The sequence below is a fragment of the Ambystoma mexicanum genome, chromosome 9, assembly GCF_040938575.1.
Source record: "Ambystoma mexicanum isolate Mex_15411 chromosome 9, UKY_AmexF1_1, whole genome shotgun sequence".
NCBI classification, from domain to species: Eukaryota; Metazoa; Chordata; class Amphibia; order Caudata; family Ambystomatidae; genus Ambystoma; species Ambystoma mexicanum.
The window spans coordinates 617,250,637-617,274,148 of record NC_090931.1 but is presented as its reverse complement, the minus strand read 5'-3'; the positions used below and the strand labels follow the sequence as shown (position 1 = coordinate 617,274,148).

The 23,512-nt window shown below is 46.2% G+C and overlaps 1 protein-coding gene across 14 annotated transcripts in view; it reads right to left on the bottom strand.

Moving 5' to 3' along the window:
• MYO18A (myosin XVIIIA) overlaps positions 1-23,512 on the bottom strand; it is a 1,313,149-nt gene that overhangs the window by 290,644 nt on the left and 998,993 nt on the right. For all 14 annotated transcript variants that reach the window (XM_069615286.1, XM_069615296.1, XM_069615289.1 and 11 more), the window contains one exon: positions 4,258-4,381. In XM_069615286.1, coding sequence (XP_069471387.1) covers positions 4,258-4,381 — 124 coding nt within the window. The remainder of the gene's footprint in view (positions 1-4,257; positions 4,382-23,512) is intronic.

Here is a 23,512-nt window from a genome sequence, read left to right as displayed (position 1 = left end):
GGATTTGAGGAACTCGTTGAGGCGTCACAAGTCTAGAATGTATCACCACCCTCCTGGTTTCTTCCTTAACAGAAAGTATTGGAGTACACTCCAGAGCCGGAGGTGATGAGGGGCTGGCTCTTTCACCCCTTTGCTTATCATTGCTTGAACCTCCTTTAGCAGCTGTGCCACGTGCAGTTCTTGTCAAGGAACAGGAGGAATGTGAGGGCATGTGTCCTGAAATTCTAGGGTGTGCCCCTGTTGCAGGACATTGAGCGCCCATTTGTCTGTGTCGATATTTCGGCACCGGTCATCAAATTGTTATAACCGGCCTCCCACTGGGGTGCAGAAGTGGGGACTAGGGTTCTGGGCTGGTTCAGGCCTGCTTCTGCGTCTTGGCGGGGGGGCGACAATGGCGCTGGCTGCCACTCCCATCGGTTTGGAAGCATCCCCTATAAAACGCCTGGGTGGGAAAGCGGGAGGGCAGACGGTATGAGGTGGTAAAACCTTTGGACGACCCAGAGAACCTCCCTTTAGGGGAACAAAATGATTGCCTCCTCTGCTGGAGAGTGACCAAAGAACACATAGTCTCAATGTCAGTCTTCATGGCCTGCAGAGTCTCGTCAACTGCCTTTCCAAAGAGGTTGTTGCCATCAAACAGCATAATGAGTATCTTTGTCTGCACATCCATGCAGAAGTTGGTGGCTTTTAGCCAGGTAGCAGAGAGTCACATCATTGCGCATTTGGCGTAAGTCGGAATCTGCAATGTCGAGGGCGACGGTGATCGCTTAGTCAGAGGCCACCTCCCCTTCCTGAAACGGAGCCAAGGCCTCGGCTTTCTTATCATCTGGGAGAGAGTCGAGGACGGGACTCAACTTATACCACAACTCCCGCTTGTACCTCGAGAGAATGGCAAGCGCATTGGTGGCCTTGATCTCGATGCTGCTGTTTTGATGATGCGCTTCCCTTCTGCATCCAGTTTTTTACCCTCTTTGTCAGGAGGAACTATATACGAGAAAGACAGGTTGGAGAACCTCTTCCTAGCGGCCGATGAGACCACCGATTCCGGTGAGGGTTGGGACCCGATGCACTTATGGGCTGAGTCCAGAACACTGTCATTTTCTTCTAAGCAGTCCATTTTCGCAGGTGTGGTATTTGGGGCCTTCATGACCAACAGGCCATCCTCCCAAATGTCATCCAACAGGGCAATGAAACAATGGTCTTCCTGGAGGACGCCAGTCTTTGGAAAAGGAAACCTTCCTTTTTCTTTTCCTCTGGAACTAGGTTGAACAGTTTTGCAGCCCTAGAGATCATGGAGTGGAAGGACCCAATCTCGTCTGGCAAAGAAGCCATGGAGGGCACATAGACGCTGGAAGGTTCCCCATCCACAGGAACGTAACCATCAAAGTCACCCGTGCCATGCATACCTGTAGTATCCGTATCAGTGCCAGTGTCCGTCTGAGCTACTTCTTCCACCACAATGGCCAAGGGGTAACAGGAGCTGGATGAGGCGGTATTGGTTGTGCCAGAGGAAGCCTCTGAGGACTCCTTGTTGGTTCAAGAACGGGAGCAGCGGGCATGCGCTACTGGATTTCAGCTACCAGTGTGTGCAAGGTGGTTAAAATGTCCAAAGACATGTCCCTTGGCATAGGTGCAGGGGCAGCGGCTGGAGCTGGGCCCAGGGCAAAAGGGCTAAAAGGCAGAGAAGGCTGATGAGATGGCGCTCCTTGCCGAGGCATTGACAAAATGAGGTCAGGCTCCCCTTGACCACTCTCTTGGTCAGAGTAAAAACCTTCTGGCTGATCCTCCTCTAAATTGGTGTAGTGTGCTGGAGACCTCCTTGGGGATCCCAGAGGGGCCAGGGTGAAAAGTGGCACAGCCTTGGTGGGCCTAGGTAGGAAATCCTTAGCTGGAGGCATGTCCCTCGCCGAATTCTAACCTTTGGTTAAAGAGGCAATGACTGGGGTCTGTGGAGCAGAAAAAGGTGCAGTCGTCGACGGGACTGCCGTCGGAACAGCCACCGATGGAGATGTAGGTGGCAAGGAAACCCTGGGCGTGGTAACCGTCGTAGTGGCAACAGTGATAGTCAGTGATGAGCCCCTTGGAGTAAATGAAGGTGTGGATGAAAGACCATTCTTCGTAGAAGAGGTCGACAACGAGGTACTAGTCGACGGGGCAACAGTCCTGATGGATGAGGTTGTCGACGAGGCTCATGTTGACAACGGGGTCGATAATGGTGGAGCCGCTGACGGGTCCTTGGACAACTTGCCTTTAGACAAGGCTTTGTGTTTAGCCAATGGCTTTAGCGATGTACTCCCGGATGGAACTGGCCCACATGCCGGTAGGCTAGCAGTCGACAAGGCCGGTGATGGCGACCGTCCACTCTCCGAACTAAGTCCTGCAGCTGCGGCGACGGTGGACAAAGAAGCTGCAGGAGCGTGGGATGATTTTGCTATCTTTTGGATGTTCACCAGGGAAGCATCCTCAAAGGACCTCGACCTCTGTTTGTCAGAGGGAGCACGCTCTTTGGACATGCCGGCCCTAAAAGGGGCACGACTATGCCCAGAGGCTGCCTTAGAGGTCTTCCATTCCTCGATCCACGCCACTAAACTCCAATGGTGGTCCTTCCGTGTCTTGGAGGAGAAGACATGACAAATTTAACATCCGTCTGCATCGTTGTTGGGATGTAGGCAATAGATGCACCTGAGGTGCCGATCTTCGATGAAGATATTCTTCAGGCCACAGTTCTCGCAGGCCCTGAAGAGACTTTTCTTTGTGGCATCCACCATGGAGTTAAGTAAAGGTCCAAACCTGGGCCTTTGGCGCCACGAGTTGGAGATCCAACGATGGACTGAGGATCTCCACCGACAACGGGTCCTCACTGCCGGTAGTCAGAACATGATGGAAGACGAAGAAGATGAAGATTTGAGAGGAATTCTTGGACAAATAGGCCAAAAAAATGCAAAAAGTTGTCGGATATCGAGGAGCCAAACATGAGGACAACCAACAGGAGAAACGTGCTGTAAAAATCTGAAGATGGCCACTGGGGGTGGTGTTTGGGCGAGTGTCATTGGCTGGGGCAGTATGACCCAAAGTAACACTGATAGGCTATAGAAGGGACAAGCAGTTTTTAGCTTAAAGCTAAACTGCTTTAATTTTACCAAGGATTTCCAGCTGACGATGGGGAATATTCATGGGCATGTGAATCCATGAAAGACCCCATGCTGGAGAATGAGGGAATGACAAAGGCAACGCCAATACTACAACATATCACAGGGCCTCCACCTTGCCAGAGCCAAAACACAATCTATCAAGCAGGCAGTATAGGTAGGCCACACAGGGCTCTGTAAATGCCTGTGTGGGATGGTGTGTTTAACTGTCCTGTAGATTTTTAAAGCCCCTCTAGTCATTGCTCCAAAGGCCTCTGGACTACAAGTGGCAGACGAACACTAGAATTATACAAGTATTAGGGGCACCCACCTAGATGTATGCATTTCTGAGCTCCTCCATGCCCACAATCACAGAACACTTTCAGTGGAGATAATACAGGCGGCCTTACTATGAGATGTGTGCAGACAGTTTGAACATTTCGGCCACCTTGCCAGAACCCTCTGGCAAACACACTACCTCCTTCCCCTCGTTTTTTGCAGATTTCAAGTATTAAGCAGCATTTAATGTTAACAGGCTCTGATAAATGGTAACATTTAAAACAATGCCTCTGACTAGCCAACTCTCCTAGTGAATGAGCTACCTGTGGAGCCTCATTTGCAGTGTGCAAGCCGCAGAGAGCTGCATTTGTGCTCTAGGACTGATCCTAGATTGACAGGAGGTTAAGACACATTCAGCAGACCTTAACGCCTAGGATCTCTGGCCTCCGCCCCGGATACCCCCCATTTTAAGTGTCTTGGAAACCTCTTCGGCACGGTTCCCTGCCCCAAGTGAACCCACCCACCCAAATACCGAGGAATGCTCCAGAGTCCACGGCAGACATGTTTTGCACATAGATCCACTCGCTGATAGCTTGAAGTGAGCAAATGCCTCAGGATTGGTGTCAAGTCTATTTTAACATGCCTATACACTGGTTTGTGCATGAGGAGCCTCTCTCTTTGCATATATTGAACCCCCTATTTTCAGGTTCTGCTGCTTATGTACATTTCAGCAGGACAGTATGTGGCCTCAACACACAGTCCAAAATTATCTTTTCATTTTGGCCCGACTGGCAGCCAAAATCCAGTATCCACTGCAACAGAAGTGTGTTCAGTTGAGGCCCTTCCTCACCTCCAGCTGCTGCCTCAGACTGAAGACCTCGGCTGTAAGCATGTCCTTCTCTCTGCTCAGTTTCTCCCTCTGGATCTTCTCCCGCTGCACCTCCTCATTAGCCTGGGCAAGTTCACCATCAAACCTGTATCGAGAGAAGGAAACGGGGAAGATGTTTTTTTAAAACTACAGCTGTCCCAGGCCACATTGGACACCCAGTGAACCACTCAAACCCCTGCTGCTGGCAATGCTCAATGACTGCTTACACTTCTCAGGCCTCTAGGGCTCTCCAGGCTGCATCAGGGAGCACTAATAGGAAAATTACCATTTACATCGCAAGCACCAGCTAATCACTCATATTTCACAAACTTACAAAAAAAATAACAGAAGTTCACTCCACGATGTATGCTTCTCTGCTTACAAAAGCTGTCACCTACAGACCACACATCCACGATGCGAGAAATGGGAACGAAACAAGTCGCTGTAGAAAAATGTATTACTGAAGTCTTTGCATGGCTATTTCACTGCATCCATAAACACATGACAAGTTACAGGAAACCTCAGCCGCAACCCACAAACCCTCATTTGCCATCACATGAACAGTCAGCCATTGACCAGAGACCCTGCATCTGTAACACAAGATAACTGAAGGAACACTGAGGATTTCCCCAGGGACCCCATCTTTGTACCACAAGAAGTCTGAAAGAACACTGGGCCCTAACCTACAATCCCGCTTCTGTATCACTAGATATGACTCAGGAACACTGCCCCTTTCCCAGAGACCTTGTTTCTATATGACAAGGTACAGTACACGTTGCAGAACACTCGGACTTCCCCATGATCCCTTTTCACCATAAGGCAACTTAAGGAACAGTCAGCGCTGCTCCTCTTACCATTCTGCTATATCAAAACATAATGCAAGCAACAGGAACCCTCAGTCCTAACACATAAACCCTTCTTCTACATTACAGAAACAGCCAGCCCTTGACCAGGGTCCCTGCATCTTTAACACAACCTAACTGAAGGAACACTATTTCCCCAGAGACCCTGTCTTTGTACTACAATATGTCTGAAAAAACACCAGGCCCTAACCGACAAGCCCTTCTTTTGTATCACTAGATATTACTCGGCAACACCGTCCATTTTCCAAAAATCCTGCTTCTATGTCAAAAGGTACTCTATGTTGCAGAACACTCAGACTTCCCCTAGATCCCTCTCTAACATGAGGCAATTTAATGAACAGTCAGCTCTCCTCCAGTTATCATGCTGCTACATCAAAACATAATGTATGTAACCGGAAAACTTAGTCCTTGTCCATATACCCTGCTTCCGTACCACAAGATGACTGAACCAACATTCGGGCCGGAGCTTGAGACCCTGCTTCTAAATCATTAACCAGTGTAAATTAGAGGGACACTCCACTCTTGTCCAGAGGCCCTTGATTTTGTACCAGTGACTGTAATTCTGTACAGCAAGGGAAGGAACACAGCCTTGCACCAAAAAAACACTTCATAGTACAAAATACTGTAAGTTACATGAGCATGTAGTCTGGCTCCACATAGCCTGCTTCTGTACTACAAGGGGGCGGGGGTGAAGGAACACTCAGCCCTTTTCCAGAGACTCTGCTTCTATATGCAATACACTGCAAGTTACATACACACTTATCACTGCTCCAGAGACCATGCTCTCATATGCAATATACAGTAAGATGCATAAACAGTTTGCTCTGATCATATCTGCAAGTTACATGCACGCTTCGCCCTACTCCAGAGAACTTGCTTCTATATGAAATATACAGAGGGCTCACAAGTTGCCCACGGCCAGCTGTGAAGGCGTCATGAATCAAGACACAGACAACAGATTCACTTTTCTTAACAAAAGGACTTTATTTTTAATGTCAGGATGGAGTAAGGCCTAACTTGCCCTATGCTAAGGTGGGATTTCCCTAACTTAAAGAAACTAAGGAAAATCTGTGTTAGTAAGCTCAATTTAAGTCGGTCTGTGTCCAAAATCTATACTTGCCCTCACAACTAAAGATATACAATGTTTAGGGATGTCTGGACCAAAAGAAACAGTGTTAAAAAATAAAGCTCTGAGCTACTTCCAACTCGGGCTTGTTTTCAACTTTCCCTTCCCCAAGTTCAGATAAATCCACAAAAAGGCTTGGGGTTCCCTTCCCCACGTGCAAGACAATTCCAAGATATCTAGTGTTCCCTTCCCCAAGTTCAACACAATTCCAGGAGTCTCAAGGTTCCTTTCCCCAAGTTTGACACAGTTCCACGATATCTTAGGATTCCTTTCCCCAAGCTTGGCACAGTACCAATCTCTTGACTGACTTTCAATAATACTTTGTTTCACTTTATAACTCTTTAGGTTCTTTTATAGCCCAGACAGATGACTTCTTTCACTGCAGTACTTAATCCCACACACAAGTCTGTGTGATGTAATATATTGGCTCTTTCCCAAGTCAGACTACTCTGTCCTGGCCCTGTTGTCAGACCACACAGTCCACCTATTACAGGTCATGCAACCGATAACCCTTGGCACTTTGTGATGCTCTTGGTTTTCCCTTGGCTCATTTCAAAATATGAGAGCGAGTGACTCAGTCTAGGCACAGTTGTTGAACCGCAAGGTTTACACATCACAAGTCACGTAACCGATGACCATGATACTTGGTTATTAACATGTGCATCTTCCCTGTCAACCTGAAATATATGTCACCACTTAATGCCACATTTTCTTTATCATTCTCCTCGTTTGGCCTAGATACTATCAAGCCTTTGTCAAACACAGGCTACCTCTCTTTGAACCTGTGACAGCGATCAATGTTTGCTGTAATATCCACCTGAGCAGTATTTTAGACTTTACCACAACCTGTATATTGGTAGTCTTTTGGCTTTGCAGCAACCTGTATTCACTTTCTTCTGTGGTGTGTATCCTCTTCCCCCACCTCTTTCACATTCTCCATTCAAGTTCAGCAACTTGTCTTTCACACTGGATTTTCCCTTAATTCATAAGAATCCACTTGGTTTATAATGATTCATTACGGGCTTTGACTTTGTTCATCAATGCTTCTTGGCGGTTTTCACTACTTTCACAACAGCACCTCATTCGCTTTCCACTTGTGCTGTAATTTCACATTATTTCCATATCTTCTCTTTAGCTTGGTATTCAATATATGTTGTTGTATTTCACAAAATACTTGGCAATTTGTTCAAGAATCAATGTTGTCTCATTTGGGTTCCAACCCCTATTCTTAGAAGTTTCAGTTCGATCACGAACAATAAATGTCCAATTCCCGCCCCTGGAGTGCCCCGATACGAGTGTTCCCCATCTCGTACTCACTGGGGCGGGTATGCTCCTCCGGGCATCTTCCTTCTGTTCTCTGGCTTCCACTTCATTCCCGGGTATGCGGCAGGAGTTCCAGAGAGCAGCGCTCACCATCTGTGAACTTTCTGGCAGCGGCCCACAGCACTTCAGAGTCTTCTGTGTTCCCCAGCTCCAGCAGGACTGCAGGAGCTCCGACCTTCTTATGGCCGTTTGGGTCATAGTGCCTCTCTCATCCATCTGCAATGCACGACGTACTCTCCACCGGCCCCTCTCCAGCCTGCTCCTCGCAGCTCTGACCTTCTCACCAGGCAGGTTCCCCTTCCACGCTGCTGCGCTCTCCTTTTAAGCACCTGTGGCCTTTCCATGGGTTGCAGGAGTGAGTACTTTGCCTGACCACAATTGGACCAATTAACTGGACATGCCTGACCCTCCATAGTCCTCGTCCTTGTCTCAGTACCACAGTGGGGAAACCGACTAGAAATGTGCATCACTCCTAGTTGCCTCTTCCTTGTCCCAGTCTTAAAGGCATATGATTTTGGGACAGTGGGTGTATGTGGAAGGGATAAAGACGTACAATATCCTACAAAGGCACAGGGAGGGTGGGACTCATTTCCATACAGGAAAGGAGGATACCATGTCGCATCTGAAGCCATCCATACTCTCCCCACTCCCACAGGTCCCTCCACCTAGGTGATTCTCCCTTGCGTATCAACTCCCAACTTCAGAATCCAAAAGCGATGGCTTTTCCTTGGCCACCTGATAGGAAGATCGAAGGGGAGTAGATGCAAGGATGCCCTCAGATTCCTCACACCACCCATGAGAAGGCCATCCAGTTCCATTTTTGCTTGAAATTCTGGGGCTTGTAGTTAACATGAATTTTCAAAAGAGAAAAAAAGAACTGCAACTCCTATAACTAAAGAGTGCAGGCGGGAGAAACAGGACCAGATTACCTTCTCATGCATGGTCACAGGAAACTTGAGAGCTCTTTAAACTGTAAATTCCATACAAACCTCACCCTGCCTTTGTATTCAATATGCTGCAAGTTACATACACACCCCACCCTGCTCCAGAGACTCAGCTTTTATATGCAACTAGCAAAAGTACCCATTCTCCGAACGGGTTCTGTAGACAGACACGATAACACTCTCCAATTGTTGAACATCAATCATTGTGTAGGTCGCTGTTCCGATTCACTTATCGCTTGATGTCCTTTGCACCCTGAATTAAACAGCACTGAGAATGGGCGTGTGTGACTGGCTGACATACCCCGGATCAAGAGTTGGGGGTAGGCGAGTGTTGGTGTGATGCTGCATACTGGGACCTTCTGTGTTCTCTCCCCTGCTGCCTCACCCTGGCGTGGTGTAGTTCAATGCGGTCCATTGCAGTGTAAATATCTCAGAGACTGCGCATCCTATGGCCTTGAAATGTGGTTTTCAAGTTTTGTTCCTCATGTGAGGCTGGTCCTTCTATAACCACATTGATGTTTTGCCGATTTTGAGCAACCGTCTCATGTGTGAAGGTCCTGAAATCCAGGGAAAGTGGTGGGGTGTCCAGATGGCATTGTTAAGTGGCTTCACTTCAACACTACAGCTAAGTCAATGCCTAGTCTGGGATGCTGAGGGAAACCCTTATTGATATATTTTTAGGTCCAGTTCATGTACTCTGGATGACAACCCTTATATAACACCCCTCTCTTAGAATCCCCCTGACCCCACTAAGCCAAGAAGTAGGTCTGTTTTGCAAATTTAAAAGGTTTATTTGAGAAATATAACAATATATTTCTATCACACTTTTATAATAAATTAATATTGGATATCATACTTAAAATATGACAGTGATCAACAATGGATAATGTTATACTGGTAAACTGATTTGGTTACTTAGAAGTAGTATAGAGGATGATGTAGCTGGAATGCTTTATGGTTTCAAGGAAATGCAAGGTGGAATAAATGCAGTACAGAAAATAAACTGATATGGTTTCACAAGAGATAATATGTTCACTTTTCCCCTGGTGGCAATTCACCCCCCCCCTATATGCAATGCAAGGAGATGGAAGTAACACACACAGTCTTCAGGAATACAATCAAATACAATACGGAATTCGGATTCCCCCCCCAGCAAGCTTAGACAACAGGCAATGGATGGGAAAATGTGCTAACTAATTTTAATTCCCTCTAGAGATTCAGGGTGAATGGGAGATCCTTGTTGGTATTAGTTCAGGCTCACTTTAGCAATGCTCTATGAGTTATTACCAGGTTGCAAATGGATTTTAACAAAGGAAAGAATGGAGCTGCTATTTTGACAAGTGGAGAAATTGAGCTAAATTGCAAATCGCGGTAAATTTCGCGAGTGCGTAAATCGCGATTGCGGAAAAAGTATAGGGAGTAGGTTTGTTGGAAAGCCTAGAATCACAGCTTTAAATTTCGTTCCTAGCCCAAACGGTTCAAGAGATACAGATGATTTAATAAAGGTAGATTTTCGGATTTAAAGTAAACTCAAAATGACAGGTGACAGCTTGCAGCTTTAGAATGACAGATGACAGGATTTCTAGGAGGCAGTTCTACTTAGGTTAAAATAGTTTGGATTAGATTATTTTAACTAAGAGATTGGTTTTGCACAGTGAGTACTCGCACTATATTTTTGAAATAAGCCGTGAAGGTCCGGTCAGGTTGGACGGGACTTCCGGTGGGTGGTTCTGAAGTCCCGGCTATCTGGGTCAGCTCTGCTCTCTGGGTCTGTCAAGCACCGGTTTGGTCTCTCTGGATCTCTGGTCTCTGGAGATTGATGGATTTGAAGTCTGGAGTCTCCCGGCAAAGCGTCCCGCATGAAAGTGGAAAGTGAATGGCTCTCCCTGTCCCAGCAGTCTCTTTATGTGTTTTGGAAGTGGGTGTGTGCGTGGCATAACTGAGCCTGCCCCTCTCTACTTGTCATCCGCCCAATTCTCCCCTCTCCCATGATTGGGGGAAGGGAATGGACTGTCATCATGATGAGGTCTGTTTATGGGTCAGAGGATCCTCCCCTGGTCAATTTGCCAACAAATCTATATTTGATTCAAATACATATTTCCCAGATACACAATTTGTTGAAATTACATGTACACATTATATATTCCTTATGGTCCATGTTTGTCCGCCTCTGATCTTCCTGGGGGCTTGCATTCAAAAATGACAACATTTTGCGCTTTTTGACTGGTTTACCAATATCAGACATTTACCAAAAATTACACACATGTGCGCAAGGAGTATGGACATTAATTGATGAAGTGTCACATTTTTAACATGCAGACATTTGGAGTAACACCCTATTTTCCGCTAGCAACCCCCCAGCATACACCACAGGGTCCTAACACCTCTTAAAACGTGCACAGAAAAATCACAAGAATAATGATATTACTTATATAATTCTGACAAGTCCCTACTATGAATTATCCATCTTTTTTTTTAAATTATGCTCTGGCCCAGATGGGTGTGGTTTGGCCCAGATGGGTGTGGTTTAGGTTCCAAAGCACATGGGGGAAGCTTCTGTCTGCCCCCGCCTCCAGCTCGGGTGGCTCCCAGAGGCACTTCTCCTCCCACTTCTCCCAAGAGGAAGCCACTTTACGGCCCCCCCAATATAACATTTGCCTGAGTCCAGGACAAGGCTTTGTTCAACCTCCTGCAGGTGCCCCTCCCTTAATCCAATCTGAGAGGTGTCAACTCCTTTTGGTGGGGAAGCAGGATGCAGCTAGGCCTGGGAACAGTGGCTGAGCAGGTTTCTCCTGTCGGGGGTAGTTGTCAGGGAGAATTCAGCTAAATGTCACTTTAGTTCCCAGTTTAAATCAAACTTACAATTTTTACATATACATTAAATAATGACTTCCTTCAAGTCATTTCAGAATATAGTTTTACATTGTGTCCACCTCTTAGCAAGTCTTTCCTCGGCCTGGTTTGGGTTCCTCTGTTCAGTTTTACACAAAAGTCTGGTGGTTTTAAAACACTGGCTTTCTGATAGTGGTGAGTACCGGTATTGCATCCATTTTTGGGATCTGTCTTGAATTACTGCATTTCAATAGAGTGGTCTTTTGCTTGATAGTATAGGACCCTTGCTTAACATTGTTTTGTTGTCATCCTTACAGTAGAGTGGTGATGTCTAACCCCCCACAAGAAGGTTGTATCTTTGGAGTGGTCCTGTGCCAACTGCGCAGTTCTCCTGGATTCTGGCGTGAATGTGGGCGGCGACAGCTCATCCCCACATCTACCCAGTCTAAGGATTCAACATGGGTCAAAACCCTTGACAGCATGTAGTCAGTCATGCCCGGAGTGTCCTATGCTAAATTTGGTGCAGATTGGTGAAACAGTGTGGAATTGTATAAGGAATAACGCTTTGCCAAGCCACAAACTAATTTGGACTTGTGCTGAAATCCGAAGAAAGGGGTGGGTGTACACAGGTCATGTAGCCAGCATTGTCCGGAGGGTCCTAACAGGCAACTATGCAAAATTTGATGCAGATTTGTGAAACGGTGTGGAATTGTATAAGGAATAACGCTTTGCCACAAACCCAGCCACCCACACATTTTCACTTTTATAGGTATAGATCGAAATATGGCAAGTTTCATAGACACTTCACTCTGCTTTAAAGTACCTGCTTCTATAATGTAACATACTGCAAGTTGCATAGAGACATTGTCCTGCTTGTATGTGGAATATACTACAAATTACATACACAATTCGCCATGCTTCAGTGCCCTGCTTTTATATGAAATATGTTAAGACACAACACTTCACTCTGACCCAGAGACTGCTTCTATACGCAATATAAGGCAAGTTACATATACCCTCCCTTCGCCCTGCTCCAGAGACCCTGCTTTTATATGAAACATATGTCAAGTTACATATATGCTTCAGCCTGCTCGAGGGAGCCTACTTTTGTACCACACAACACTTACAGGAACACTGCATGTTTCCAAAGGCACACACTCCAGTATTGCGAGATTCTGTTAGAAGAACAGTTTGCCTTCCTCCAGAGGCCCTGCCTCTTTCTCCCCAGACCCCGCCAGTTACAGGAACACTCTGCTCTTCTCCGGAGACCCCGCGTCAGCGTCAGATGCTTTCTTACAAGAACACGGAGCCCATTTCTCGCGAGGCCCCTTGCCACAGATGCCCCGTCAGCACGCTCCGCCCATCACCAAAGTGTGAACTTGGTACATGGCACAAGAACAGGCTGATCTCTTCTCCAGCCATCCCAGGGAAGGAAGAAAGCGCCGAACTTCCCCTGTTGGGAATGATCCAGCAAGAGCAACAACTGCGGGAAACAATGCACCACAGAATGTCGACCAAAGAGGAATAATGAGATTTTATTAAAAAGAAAGAACCCAAACCAACACGCCGATTTCAAGCATTAAATAAATATTTCTTATAGAAAGCAGCGGGATGAATATGCATTGAGCCATGTTGCATTTTTTGGGGTGCGTTTACTATTTCTCATAGGTTTACTCTTTGCAACTGCCGACTGACTGTACTTGGCCAATCAGACTGCATGCATTGCCATTGCTGCAGCAGATAAAACACGATTGGCCTTAATGCCATGCACATGAACTGCACTTTGAAATGCAAGGACTTTGAGCAGTGTCAGGAAGCCACCTACAAGAACTGTACTTGCTCTTGCAGTAACGTTGAACAGTATCCGGGATCCACCTGCAATGCTGAATTCCATTTGAAGTTGAGGGACAGTCGCAGAAAGCGGCAAGGTAGCACAGCAGGTTAGGTGACTGTTGATGAGATATGTGTTGAAATCAACGTACACATTCTTTAGATTTTGCACATGTCTTCAGTGACATGTGCTCTAAAATGCATTGTTTCCACCTAGAAATGGATGAAGCCTATTGCTGGCTCATATTCAGCGCAGGGGGATTTTTGCCCCTGTAGTGAATATCTAAAGCAGCCCCTTGTGTCTGAGCCCACTGTCCGCGCATGTGCAACAGTGGCACGCTCTCCTTTCCTCCCATGAGTCCCTCGTTATCTCGCTCACCGGGTCCCACAGGAGCGGAACCAACGCTGGCAATGACCCTATCAGACCACTCTAAGAATGAAATGCCAGCCGGCCTCAAATTTTGCCTACTGTGGCCTTTTCTCATTCTTTTAATTTTACTAGTCTGCAAGTCCCATGCTCGCAACAAGCAGCTCCGTGCACACTTCCCTGCAGGCCGTCAATAAATGAGGCTGCAAAGCAGGAACCAATGAGCTTCCGTCTTTGGAACAGGTTCTTCACATCCATCTCATCTATAGAACAAGGCTAAAAAAAAGAAATTGACTTTCATTTGTCGAGAAGCAAACAAGAGACGCACCAGACCCAGCAGGGACCAAATACAGAACAGGCACCAATTATTTCCTGTATTACTGGTGCCATTGCTATGGGAAGGCGCATGGCAAGTAGCGGCCTGAACAGAGAGCCTCCCCACCCCCATCACCCCAGTACACTACACCCTCCACTGCACACATATTTGTCTTTTTTTCTCTCTCAATAAAACCACAAAACATCCCTTTCCTGCTGGTAGGAACGCATGGGCTGTAATGAGTTTAACTGTCCAGGGACGGCAGGAGACTTCGCTCAATTTGCTTATCAGAGAACGAAGGGTTGGGAGAGGGGCGGGTGCAGGGGAGGCTATTTCATGGAAGCACAATCACTCCCAATAAACACTTGAAAATTGTGCCTTGATGTCTAAATGTGTCCTGATGCAGAGCCTGTGTCCCCTGCAGCTAACCACAGGCCCAGAGGGCCCGCACATACGGAGGAAGCAGAGTTACCGCTGCAGCATTAACCAATGAAAAATTAATCGCTCTGTGCTGGGTTTTGGGAACACTTGTCACAGATGAAAAACTGGAGGAAACACACAGTTTTCTTCCATTGAATATGGTTAAAAGGTTGAAGAGGGATGGGGAATACTACCCCCTCCTCTGAAATACACGACACAAAGGAAGATCACAAAACATTGCAACCACCCATTCTATTTCGGACGAATTCAGAACAGACTTATGGTTGACAAATATGTCGAGAGGTAAACCCTCAGCAAGCTTTACAGGCCAGGCGTGGTACAAATCTACCCCAGAATGGACGAGGAGCCGCAGGCTGCAACTAAAGACACCTCAATTGACAGTATTGATTAAAGCACCAAAGAGCCATGTTGCTGATGTCGTTAGAGACACCACGACTCAACAGAGTTAGACATGAAGCACACGTGTCATCCGCAAATCAGGACAGAAACACACACTTGAATACATGAAGAACACAAGCGTACAGTTATATAGAAAGAGGACAGACTGTCCTTGATTTATTATTTTTTATCATTAGCTAAACGCAGCAACACAAACTGCAAGAGGCAAGAGATCCTGAGCAAAGCTTGCAGATGCTCACATGCGAATAACCTTATGGAACTGTAGGAGCACCTATAGGACCTGATAGAACCAAGTGTGACTAACCTATGCAGAATATAGAATAGCACGAACACTAGACGCCACATTATGGTTTAGGAAAACTACAGCAGGCCACAGGCCTCTCATGAAGAGCTGAGCTGAATTCAAGCAGAACAAGAGAGCAAAAGGTGTGGGCCAGGGCCCACTGACAAGGACACAAGATACGGGTGAAAATCCATTCCCTGAACGACAGTAGCACCAGCTGCAATAAATACAAATAATTCCTCAAAATTCAGAGTTGCACAGCTCCAAATCATGGTCTCTGAACATGTGACCTGGCCGACGCAGACAATAGGCAGTGATTGGCGCTGGGAAAGAGCCGATCTCATGCTACCAGACAGAGGACCGCAACAAAGTTGTTACAATGTGAGACAGGTGCTGCACAGAGCAAACAAGCCAAGCACTCTAATAGCCTAAGGTGGTACACACAAGTTAGAATGCAGACACGTACTCATTCTTACTACCTTGAAAAGGTATACCAAGAGCTGAGAACCTTTTGCAGATCCCAGGCCTGGGGACGTCCGCTCTAGCCAATCTAGGTTTAGTATCCTAGGGGTGGGTAGCAACGGGCAAGAACCAATGGTAAGACCCTCACACTGCAACATTGTTATAGATAGCGACTTGGGGATGGACCAGGCCAGCCACATGAAATGGGAGAGCCAGAAGAATAACACATATATGCGACCATATAGGTTATTATGCTCCTGACGGCCAAGCCAGTGGTCCGATAGATTTTCTGGAGAAGGACCCAGGTTGTAACGTCACACTGACATCATTAGGGTACAAAACTGGCCTGCGAGACAGGAGAAGTTGAGCTGTCCATGCATTTCTTCTGTCCCTGTGCTGATCCCTGTTGGTTTTGTCTGTAATAAACCACAGTTTGAACTTGCCATTGACTGAGTCCTCCGTTTGTCCGGTGGATGTTGTGGGGCTTTCCGATAGTCCAGGAACTCCTAGTGGCCTTCTGGCATACATGGCAGTTTGTCTCAACAAGGTCCTGTGCTGAACAGGCACTAGCAGGAGAAAGTGGAGGCATACCTCAAATCCAGCCAACCCGCTCGGTGGAAAACTGTAGAACCACCAACCAGTTGCACCACAGTATTTATATGATACAGACACTGCAACTTTAGAGACTACTTACTTGTCAATGTTACCATTAGCAATAACAAAAGGTGTCCATGTTACGAGTCAGTTTACCCCCAATCCATCCATTTCATCATCAATAACTTTATTTCGGCCACAGCCATAAAGGTACATTAATGACACACATAAAAAAACAATAAAATAGGCACATCAAGCAAAACACCACATTCTAAGCAGTAGCAGCAGCAATAGAACACAAATAAAAACACTGCTTGCATACAAATCATAAGATAAACAGGAAATGCATCAACACAAGTTGAGCAACATCAGTCCCAGTTTTTAAAACCACTAAAAGGACGAGAACTTCTCAAATTCATAAACACATAAAACGGACCATTAGTTGTTCACTTAAAATGTGCTTAAAAATATACACAGAGACAATTAACCAAAGGGATAATAAATGAACAAGTGTTGCACGAAGCAATACTAACCCAACGTTTTCCCCGAGCGATAGGATGAACCCTACAAGGATAGAACCATAACAGGAACAAACCACTTGGCCTACTCCCCCCTACGTGGAATTGCCAGCAGAATGCGCCTCTGCAGTATGCCCTAATAAGGTAAGAGCCTTGGTACTCACAACCCAAGCCCTATGAATATAGGGCGACACCATAAAGGTTGCCACCCTATTTGTAAATCCACATCAAAGGGCCAGCGCATCCCTGAGGTTTTAAACTGCAAATGATTTCAGCATGGGCTTAAGGAAACGAGTCCTAATGATTGTAAAACGGGCATAACAAGAGAAAATGCACTGGATGTTCCCTGCACAAATGGCATTAGGGACAAAGATCATGGTTGCTCATGTGCTACACCAACAACCGATCTTGGGAGTGGTAGCATTCAAAATCGGAATTTGATATAAAAGGCCACACAGTTTATGTACTCTTCACAACTATGATGCATCTTCAGGGACCGATAATCCGTTAAAGGAATGGTCCTTGTACATGCTAAGTTCACAATTTCCTGCTGCACATAATTAAATCTCTGGGCTAATAAAGACATGGGAGCTCAACACGTTCTAGCTCCTGCAGTGTAGTATGCACACGAGAGCCCCATTTCAATCACAAACTTACACTCTGAGATAAAGCGTCCTCCATGGCCTCTCTGGATTTGCTCAAATGGGGTGAGGACCATAGACGCAACCAATATCGAACTGGAGTGATGGCAATGAAGTCACATATGAGGCCCTGGTGAAGTTCCAGCCGCAACATCATATACGGGTAGACGCTGGAAGACACACCCCTTTTTGAGAAAGTGACTCAATTGCAACCAATCCAGATGTAGATGAATAGCCCCATAACTCAGCACCAAAACTAGCAGAGCTCTAGCCTGTTGATTGTAAAGCTGCGGGACAGGGCGATAAGCGCCTTTGCCATGGTCTTGACTAAACTTCAGGATAGCACTGCTCTGTCTCTCCAGGGATAGCACAGCCCAGGTCCACCTGCCTAGACCAACTGCCATTACCAGAAAACCCAAAGCCTAAACGCACGAAGGAGTCCACCTGCTCTATGCTGTGGCCTTCAATTGTAATCAAGTAGATGGGCCCCCTCTGCCCAGGCTTATGAAAGACCAATGACCTGATCTTCTCAAAACTAATGAAAAATGCTTCTGAATGCTGGCAGAGACCTGCGGGTGCCGTTGAAAGCAACAAAGCATCATCCGCAAATAGTAAAAGCGGGATTTTATCCGCCCCTAATTTGGGTGCTTCAGATTGGAGGTCGGTGAGTCTGAGTATAATTTTGTTGATATAAAGTTGCTGCAAGAATGCATCCTTGTCTCACCCTTTGCACAATGGGGATTGGTGCCATTAGAGCCCCTGCTGGATTCCACCCACCCGACTCTAGCCATGTTGCCATTATATAGACCGAGAATCCCACAAAAGAGCTGCATGGGGATGTTAAGCTCTATTAGGACTTTCCACAGCTTTGCCCCAGGGGCAACGTCAAAGGCGCATTTCAAGGCCATGAATAAAGCATACAAAAGCATCTTCCTTTAATGGACATACTTTTAAAGCAACAGCTGGAGTTGGAATGCTTGATCTATTGTGCTTAGGTCTGGTTGGAATTCAGCCTGAAGATGACTAATGATATTTTGTTCACGTGCCCAGTCTTCCAAATGTGCTAACGATGCTCCGGCAAATATTTTGCCAGAAGCATCGAGGAGTGAGATTGGCCTATAGTTCCCAGCGTGATCCTGCCCACCACCCACCCCCCTTTTTATACAGAGGAATAATTATGGTCTTAGTCCAGGATTCTGGTGTTTTGTCTGATTCCATAGCTACATTGAATATGCAGTAGAAGAAGGGTGCCCAAATGTCATGTTACCTATTAATCTATTTAAAAATGCCCGTATCAGGACCGGGATCCTTAGTTGACTTTTGTGACTCCAACGCTTTCCTAGTAAAAGATAATTTAAGCTCGGGAGCACCTCATCCGAAGTAAAGTACCAGTAAGTTCCGGAGGGGCATACAATTTGGAAAAATGATAAAACCATTTGTTCTCCGAGATACAACAGGCCAGCTGATCATTGCCATGCTTTCTGGTCTGTGAATATTTTCTACAGAACTCAGCGCTATCTTTTCCACCAATAGCATCCAACAGCTCCTGCCATGATCATAATCCTTCTTTTTAGCTTTAACCAAGTTGTTATAATTGGCCCTGCTTCATTGAAGAGCGAGGGTGTCCCATGGGACTCCATGTTTGACCAACTCACCAATCTCTCTCTTGCCTCTACGACAGTCATTATCATACCAAGTGTTAGAGCAAACATGTGGAGCCTATCTTCACCATCACCATCATGCCCTCAAATAAGGAAGTCATACTTCCTGCAGGGACATGAGAGCTAAACACTGCCTCCAGTTCCGGTAACACTTTCTAATAAATGACAGATTCAAGATTATTCAAGATTATCATCAACTATTGCTTGCCATTTCATCTTCTGCCTGGCATGGCCAGACACAAGAATGTTAAGAACAGGGGGCCCACAGGCCACGGCATAAGCAATCATCTTAAACGCAAGTCTTACACAAAGTGTTCTATAGTCACCATCAGATCGAGAATCGACCCACTTGTCCACTTATACGGACCAATCCCTTATACTTAAGAATATATCATTATCTGGGAAGATTTTACTCCACTGACAAAAGTATTCTTAGCCGGTTGATCACCTGGCATTCTACCATTGGTGGCCCTGAGCACCAGGTTAATCAGAACTCGACTGATGCCGAGTGCCAGCTTGTGTGTATGCTGTGGGATATCTGCTCTCAAAGTAGGATAATCCACAGTACAATTTCGTTGTTTAGCACATGCTCAAAGTGGCGCAGTGGCTCTAAATCCCCAACTACTGAGTTCACTCCGGGATTTCGCTCTAACCAACTCTACCCTATTTTGTAGAAGGTTAATAGTAAAAATTTCAGATTTACTGTAGGGCTGGTTATAGATGTCAATCAAATAAAATACAAGTCTGCACCTCACCTTGTGTCGTGAGATTACTAAAAATGAATTTCTTGAAGATCATCAGAACCAGTGGCAACAGATGAGAAAACAGTTAAATTTGGAGTCGACCCATGTGTTGAGTCGACCCCCAACTCTCTTTTTGGCCACAATGTGAAAAGACGTATATCGCTGCAAGTGATGATCCATAAGTACCCGGCGAGGGTCAACCAGAATGTAACAAGCATTTTGATTGGCCCTTGCCGGGGAATTACCAAGCCGGGAATCCCTCGCACGCACTTCGGTGCCTCCGTTTGTTCCCGGTGGGGGGCGTGGTGGGCCCTTAGCCAATGAGGAGGCCCGAAATGAGGCAATCCCCGCTCCGGGCCTCCGCATGGCTGGGGGCCACCTTCGTCCCCCGCTGGGGACTCTGGTATGTTTTTTTTTCCTCCACCCTCCTCCCCTGCAAACTATCCCCTCCCTGCCCTCCCAACACCACTTACCTTTTTTTTTTTCTTTTCTCGGGAGCGAACGCATTGGGAACACTTCTGTTCCCGGTGCGTCCGCTCCCGATGGCTGCCATGGAAAGGGAAAATGGACTACGTTTTCCCTTTCCTGGCAGCCATTTTCTTTGACTTTTTTTTTCTCTTTTTTTCTGTTCCGAAGCGCTGCCGTGTATCGGAATAGAAAGAAATGCAATTAGTACCCTGGTCTAATGGGCAGAGGTACTAATGGCAATAAGCCCCTTGACGGTGGGCCAATACCGCCTGCAGTGATGCCCCAGGGGCCTCGTTAAGGCCCCTGAGCATAATGGCGTGTAACTATGGGCCCGGGGGCATTACCTGGGCCGACATTGGCCCGCTGTCTCGTGGCTTATTGCTACATTAAGGCCCACGTCTCCTGTAAGCAAATTATATTAAAACGTCCATATGTATTCCACCCATTCACTATTTATTACATTCTTGGCCAATCCTGCTATGTTTCAGGATACTATTTTTTCCACCCCCAGATTTCCTACAGATGTCTGCTCCACCACAGCCAAAGGAGGCAAATTCATAGGTGCAGACCCTAGTCACTTCACCGAGTCCAAGCCCTCCTCCTCAATGAGAGTCGGGTTACCATGGTTAAGATTACCCGGGCTATACTATCCTAATGGGACCAAATTAACTTCAGATAGTACGGGACGCAGAAATCCATCTTCAAGAAGAGAACCATCACTGCACGGAGGATGGGCTTTACATCCGAACATGCAGTTGGGTGGAGGGTACAATTTTAAATCAATGCCCAAAAGGCCTTGGACCACTTATCACCTTGAATTCTAACCAAATAAAATCAAAAGTGTTGTCTCCCTGCGAATGCAGCTGCTTAAACTGTTTTCGTGGATCATGGACATGCAGCCACTCACAGAACAAAACCAATAGATGCATTCGTTTATGAGACCTTCCCTGGTTTCTATCCGATTCAGGGCGAATTCAGGCCCCTTTTGGAGAAAAAGAACCCCACCACTACGAACTCTGCCCAAAACGTACATTTCATCTGCACCCCATGTCTAATACGTGCCAGTCCATATATAATGCGTCTATTCCCTCAATCAATACCGAATGTGTCCATTTAACCTGCACCGCACGATCTCCAACCCAAATCAAAAGCGTTGTCACCCATACAATGAAACCATATCACCTGCAGCCGAGATCTAACAAGTCCATGTTACCAGCAGCCCGTATCTAATGAGTCTATGGTACCTAAGCTGCAACCTGTATCTAATGAGTCCACATTATCAGTAGCTCATACATTTTACCTGCATCCCATACCTAATAGGTGCATGTTGCCCCAAGTGCATATATAATATGCCCATCGCCTCAATCAATACAGAATGTTTCCATATTACCTAAATCCATAAGATCTCCAAGCCATATCAAACGAGTGGTCACCCATAATTAAACGTTACCTACATCCCATATCTAATGAGTCCATGTTACATGCAACCCATATGTAACCAGTCCATGTTACCTGCAATGTATATCTAACATGCCCATCTTACTTACAGACCATGTTCCCTGCCGTCCATATCCAATGTGTGCATGTTAGGTGTAGTAACCAAACAAGTGATGGGTGGAAGGTTTTGAACACATCTGAAACACTGGCACTGCTCTCAGCAACCTTCCACGCCACCGTTTTGATCCCATCTGTGCCATTGAAAAAGAAGTAAAGCCATATGCAAATCAGTCCAGGACTGCCACCAATGGGAGCAGCCCAGCCCAAACTACTAGGCCAGGTCTCCTCTGCACGCAAACACAAGCAGCCCCAGACATGTTTTGGCCTTGTTGGGCCTCATCAGTGAGGCGCAGTTTGGTCCCCTATGGCACATAAAGTCAGGGGCCATGTCTGTCTCCCTCTATGAGAGAGGGTATGCTCAAACGATAACCAAAAGAGTAATGGGTGGAAGGTTTTGAGCACATCTGAACCATTGGCACTGCTCTGGGCACCCGTTCACACCACTGTTTGCCCAGAGCAATGCCAGAGGTTAAGATTAACTCTAAAACTTCCAGCCATCACCCTCTTTTGTTTTGCTATGGTCACCCCGAGTGGGGCGTCTATGCCCAGATGTGGGTCCCGTGCCCCCTGGGCCTGGAGACCCAACTTACTCCTCACTGATGACACCCGATGAGGCGGAAACATGTCCGGGGATACTTGTGGTCTTGTGCAAAAGGGATGCGACCCAGCACTTCAGCCTGGACTGCCCCCATGGGGATGGGACCAAGCCTGATTTGCATGTGGTCTTTCCCCTTTCTGTAATGGTTTGGCAGAATGAAGAACGATGGTGTGGAGGGTTTCCCAGAGCAATGCCAAAGGTTAAGATTAATTCTAAATCTTCCAGCCATCACCTCTGTTTTGCATGTTACCTACTGCCCATAACAAATATGTCAATCTGACCTAAAACACATCTAATGAGCCCATGTTGCCTGCATCCCAGATCTAATGAGCCCATGTTGCCAGCATCCCATATCAAATGTGTGCAAACTAGCTGCTGCCCTTTTCACATGTCCATTGTACCTGCAGCCCGTTTCTACTGAGACAGTTACATGCAGCCCATATATATCAAAGGTGCCTATGTAATACCAAGACCACAGGTTAAGACTGATTGAAAACCTTCCATTTGCTAGGATGGCTCACAATGCGCATGAAAGACTATGGTGGTAAAGGAAATGACGTTTCAAAATTATCAAACAAAATACTTCACACCTTTTCCGCGTCTCTATCCAAATTATACTAAAAACGGTTAGTCAAATGGAGCTAGAATAAGCCCAAATAAACATTAATACCCAGTATGAAAATTGTCATCCAAGTGAAGAACAAACAGCTACAAACTGAAGGCTCAGAATAGGCAAGTAACAAGTATTGGCATATAGAACTATAAAGACTAAAATAGTCCTAAAAATAACATTAATTAAATATGTCTTGAACGAGTAGCTGTAAAATTGAGAAAGGCAAGCAAGACTCCTAAGAATCAAGAGTGTACTGCCTAAATTCGGATTTATCCAATTTGCATCCATCCCGCGTTTAATACCTGGACATTAGCCACAGTCCATAAGAACTATATGTTAACACTACACTTCTCCCCCACTAGATAACATTTCCACTTTGCCTTTACTTAATTTCAGCAAGTTACACAAAGTAGAGGTGCTCCAAGGTCCATGCTATGTCTCACCCCTTTTTCTGAGGGGTCAATATTACATTTGGAGTCTTTTAAGCCACGTGTGCCACAACTCAACCAGGCTTGTATTATATCCACCCTATACTCGAAGGGGTCCCAAAACATGTAGACCACTTCTAAGGCGTCCACCCTGCACCTTTCCCACGTGCGTGTGATCTGTGGTAACTGGAGCGGCGTGCCAGACCTTGCTAGCCCACGCGCTGCTACCC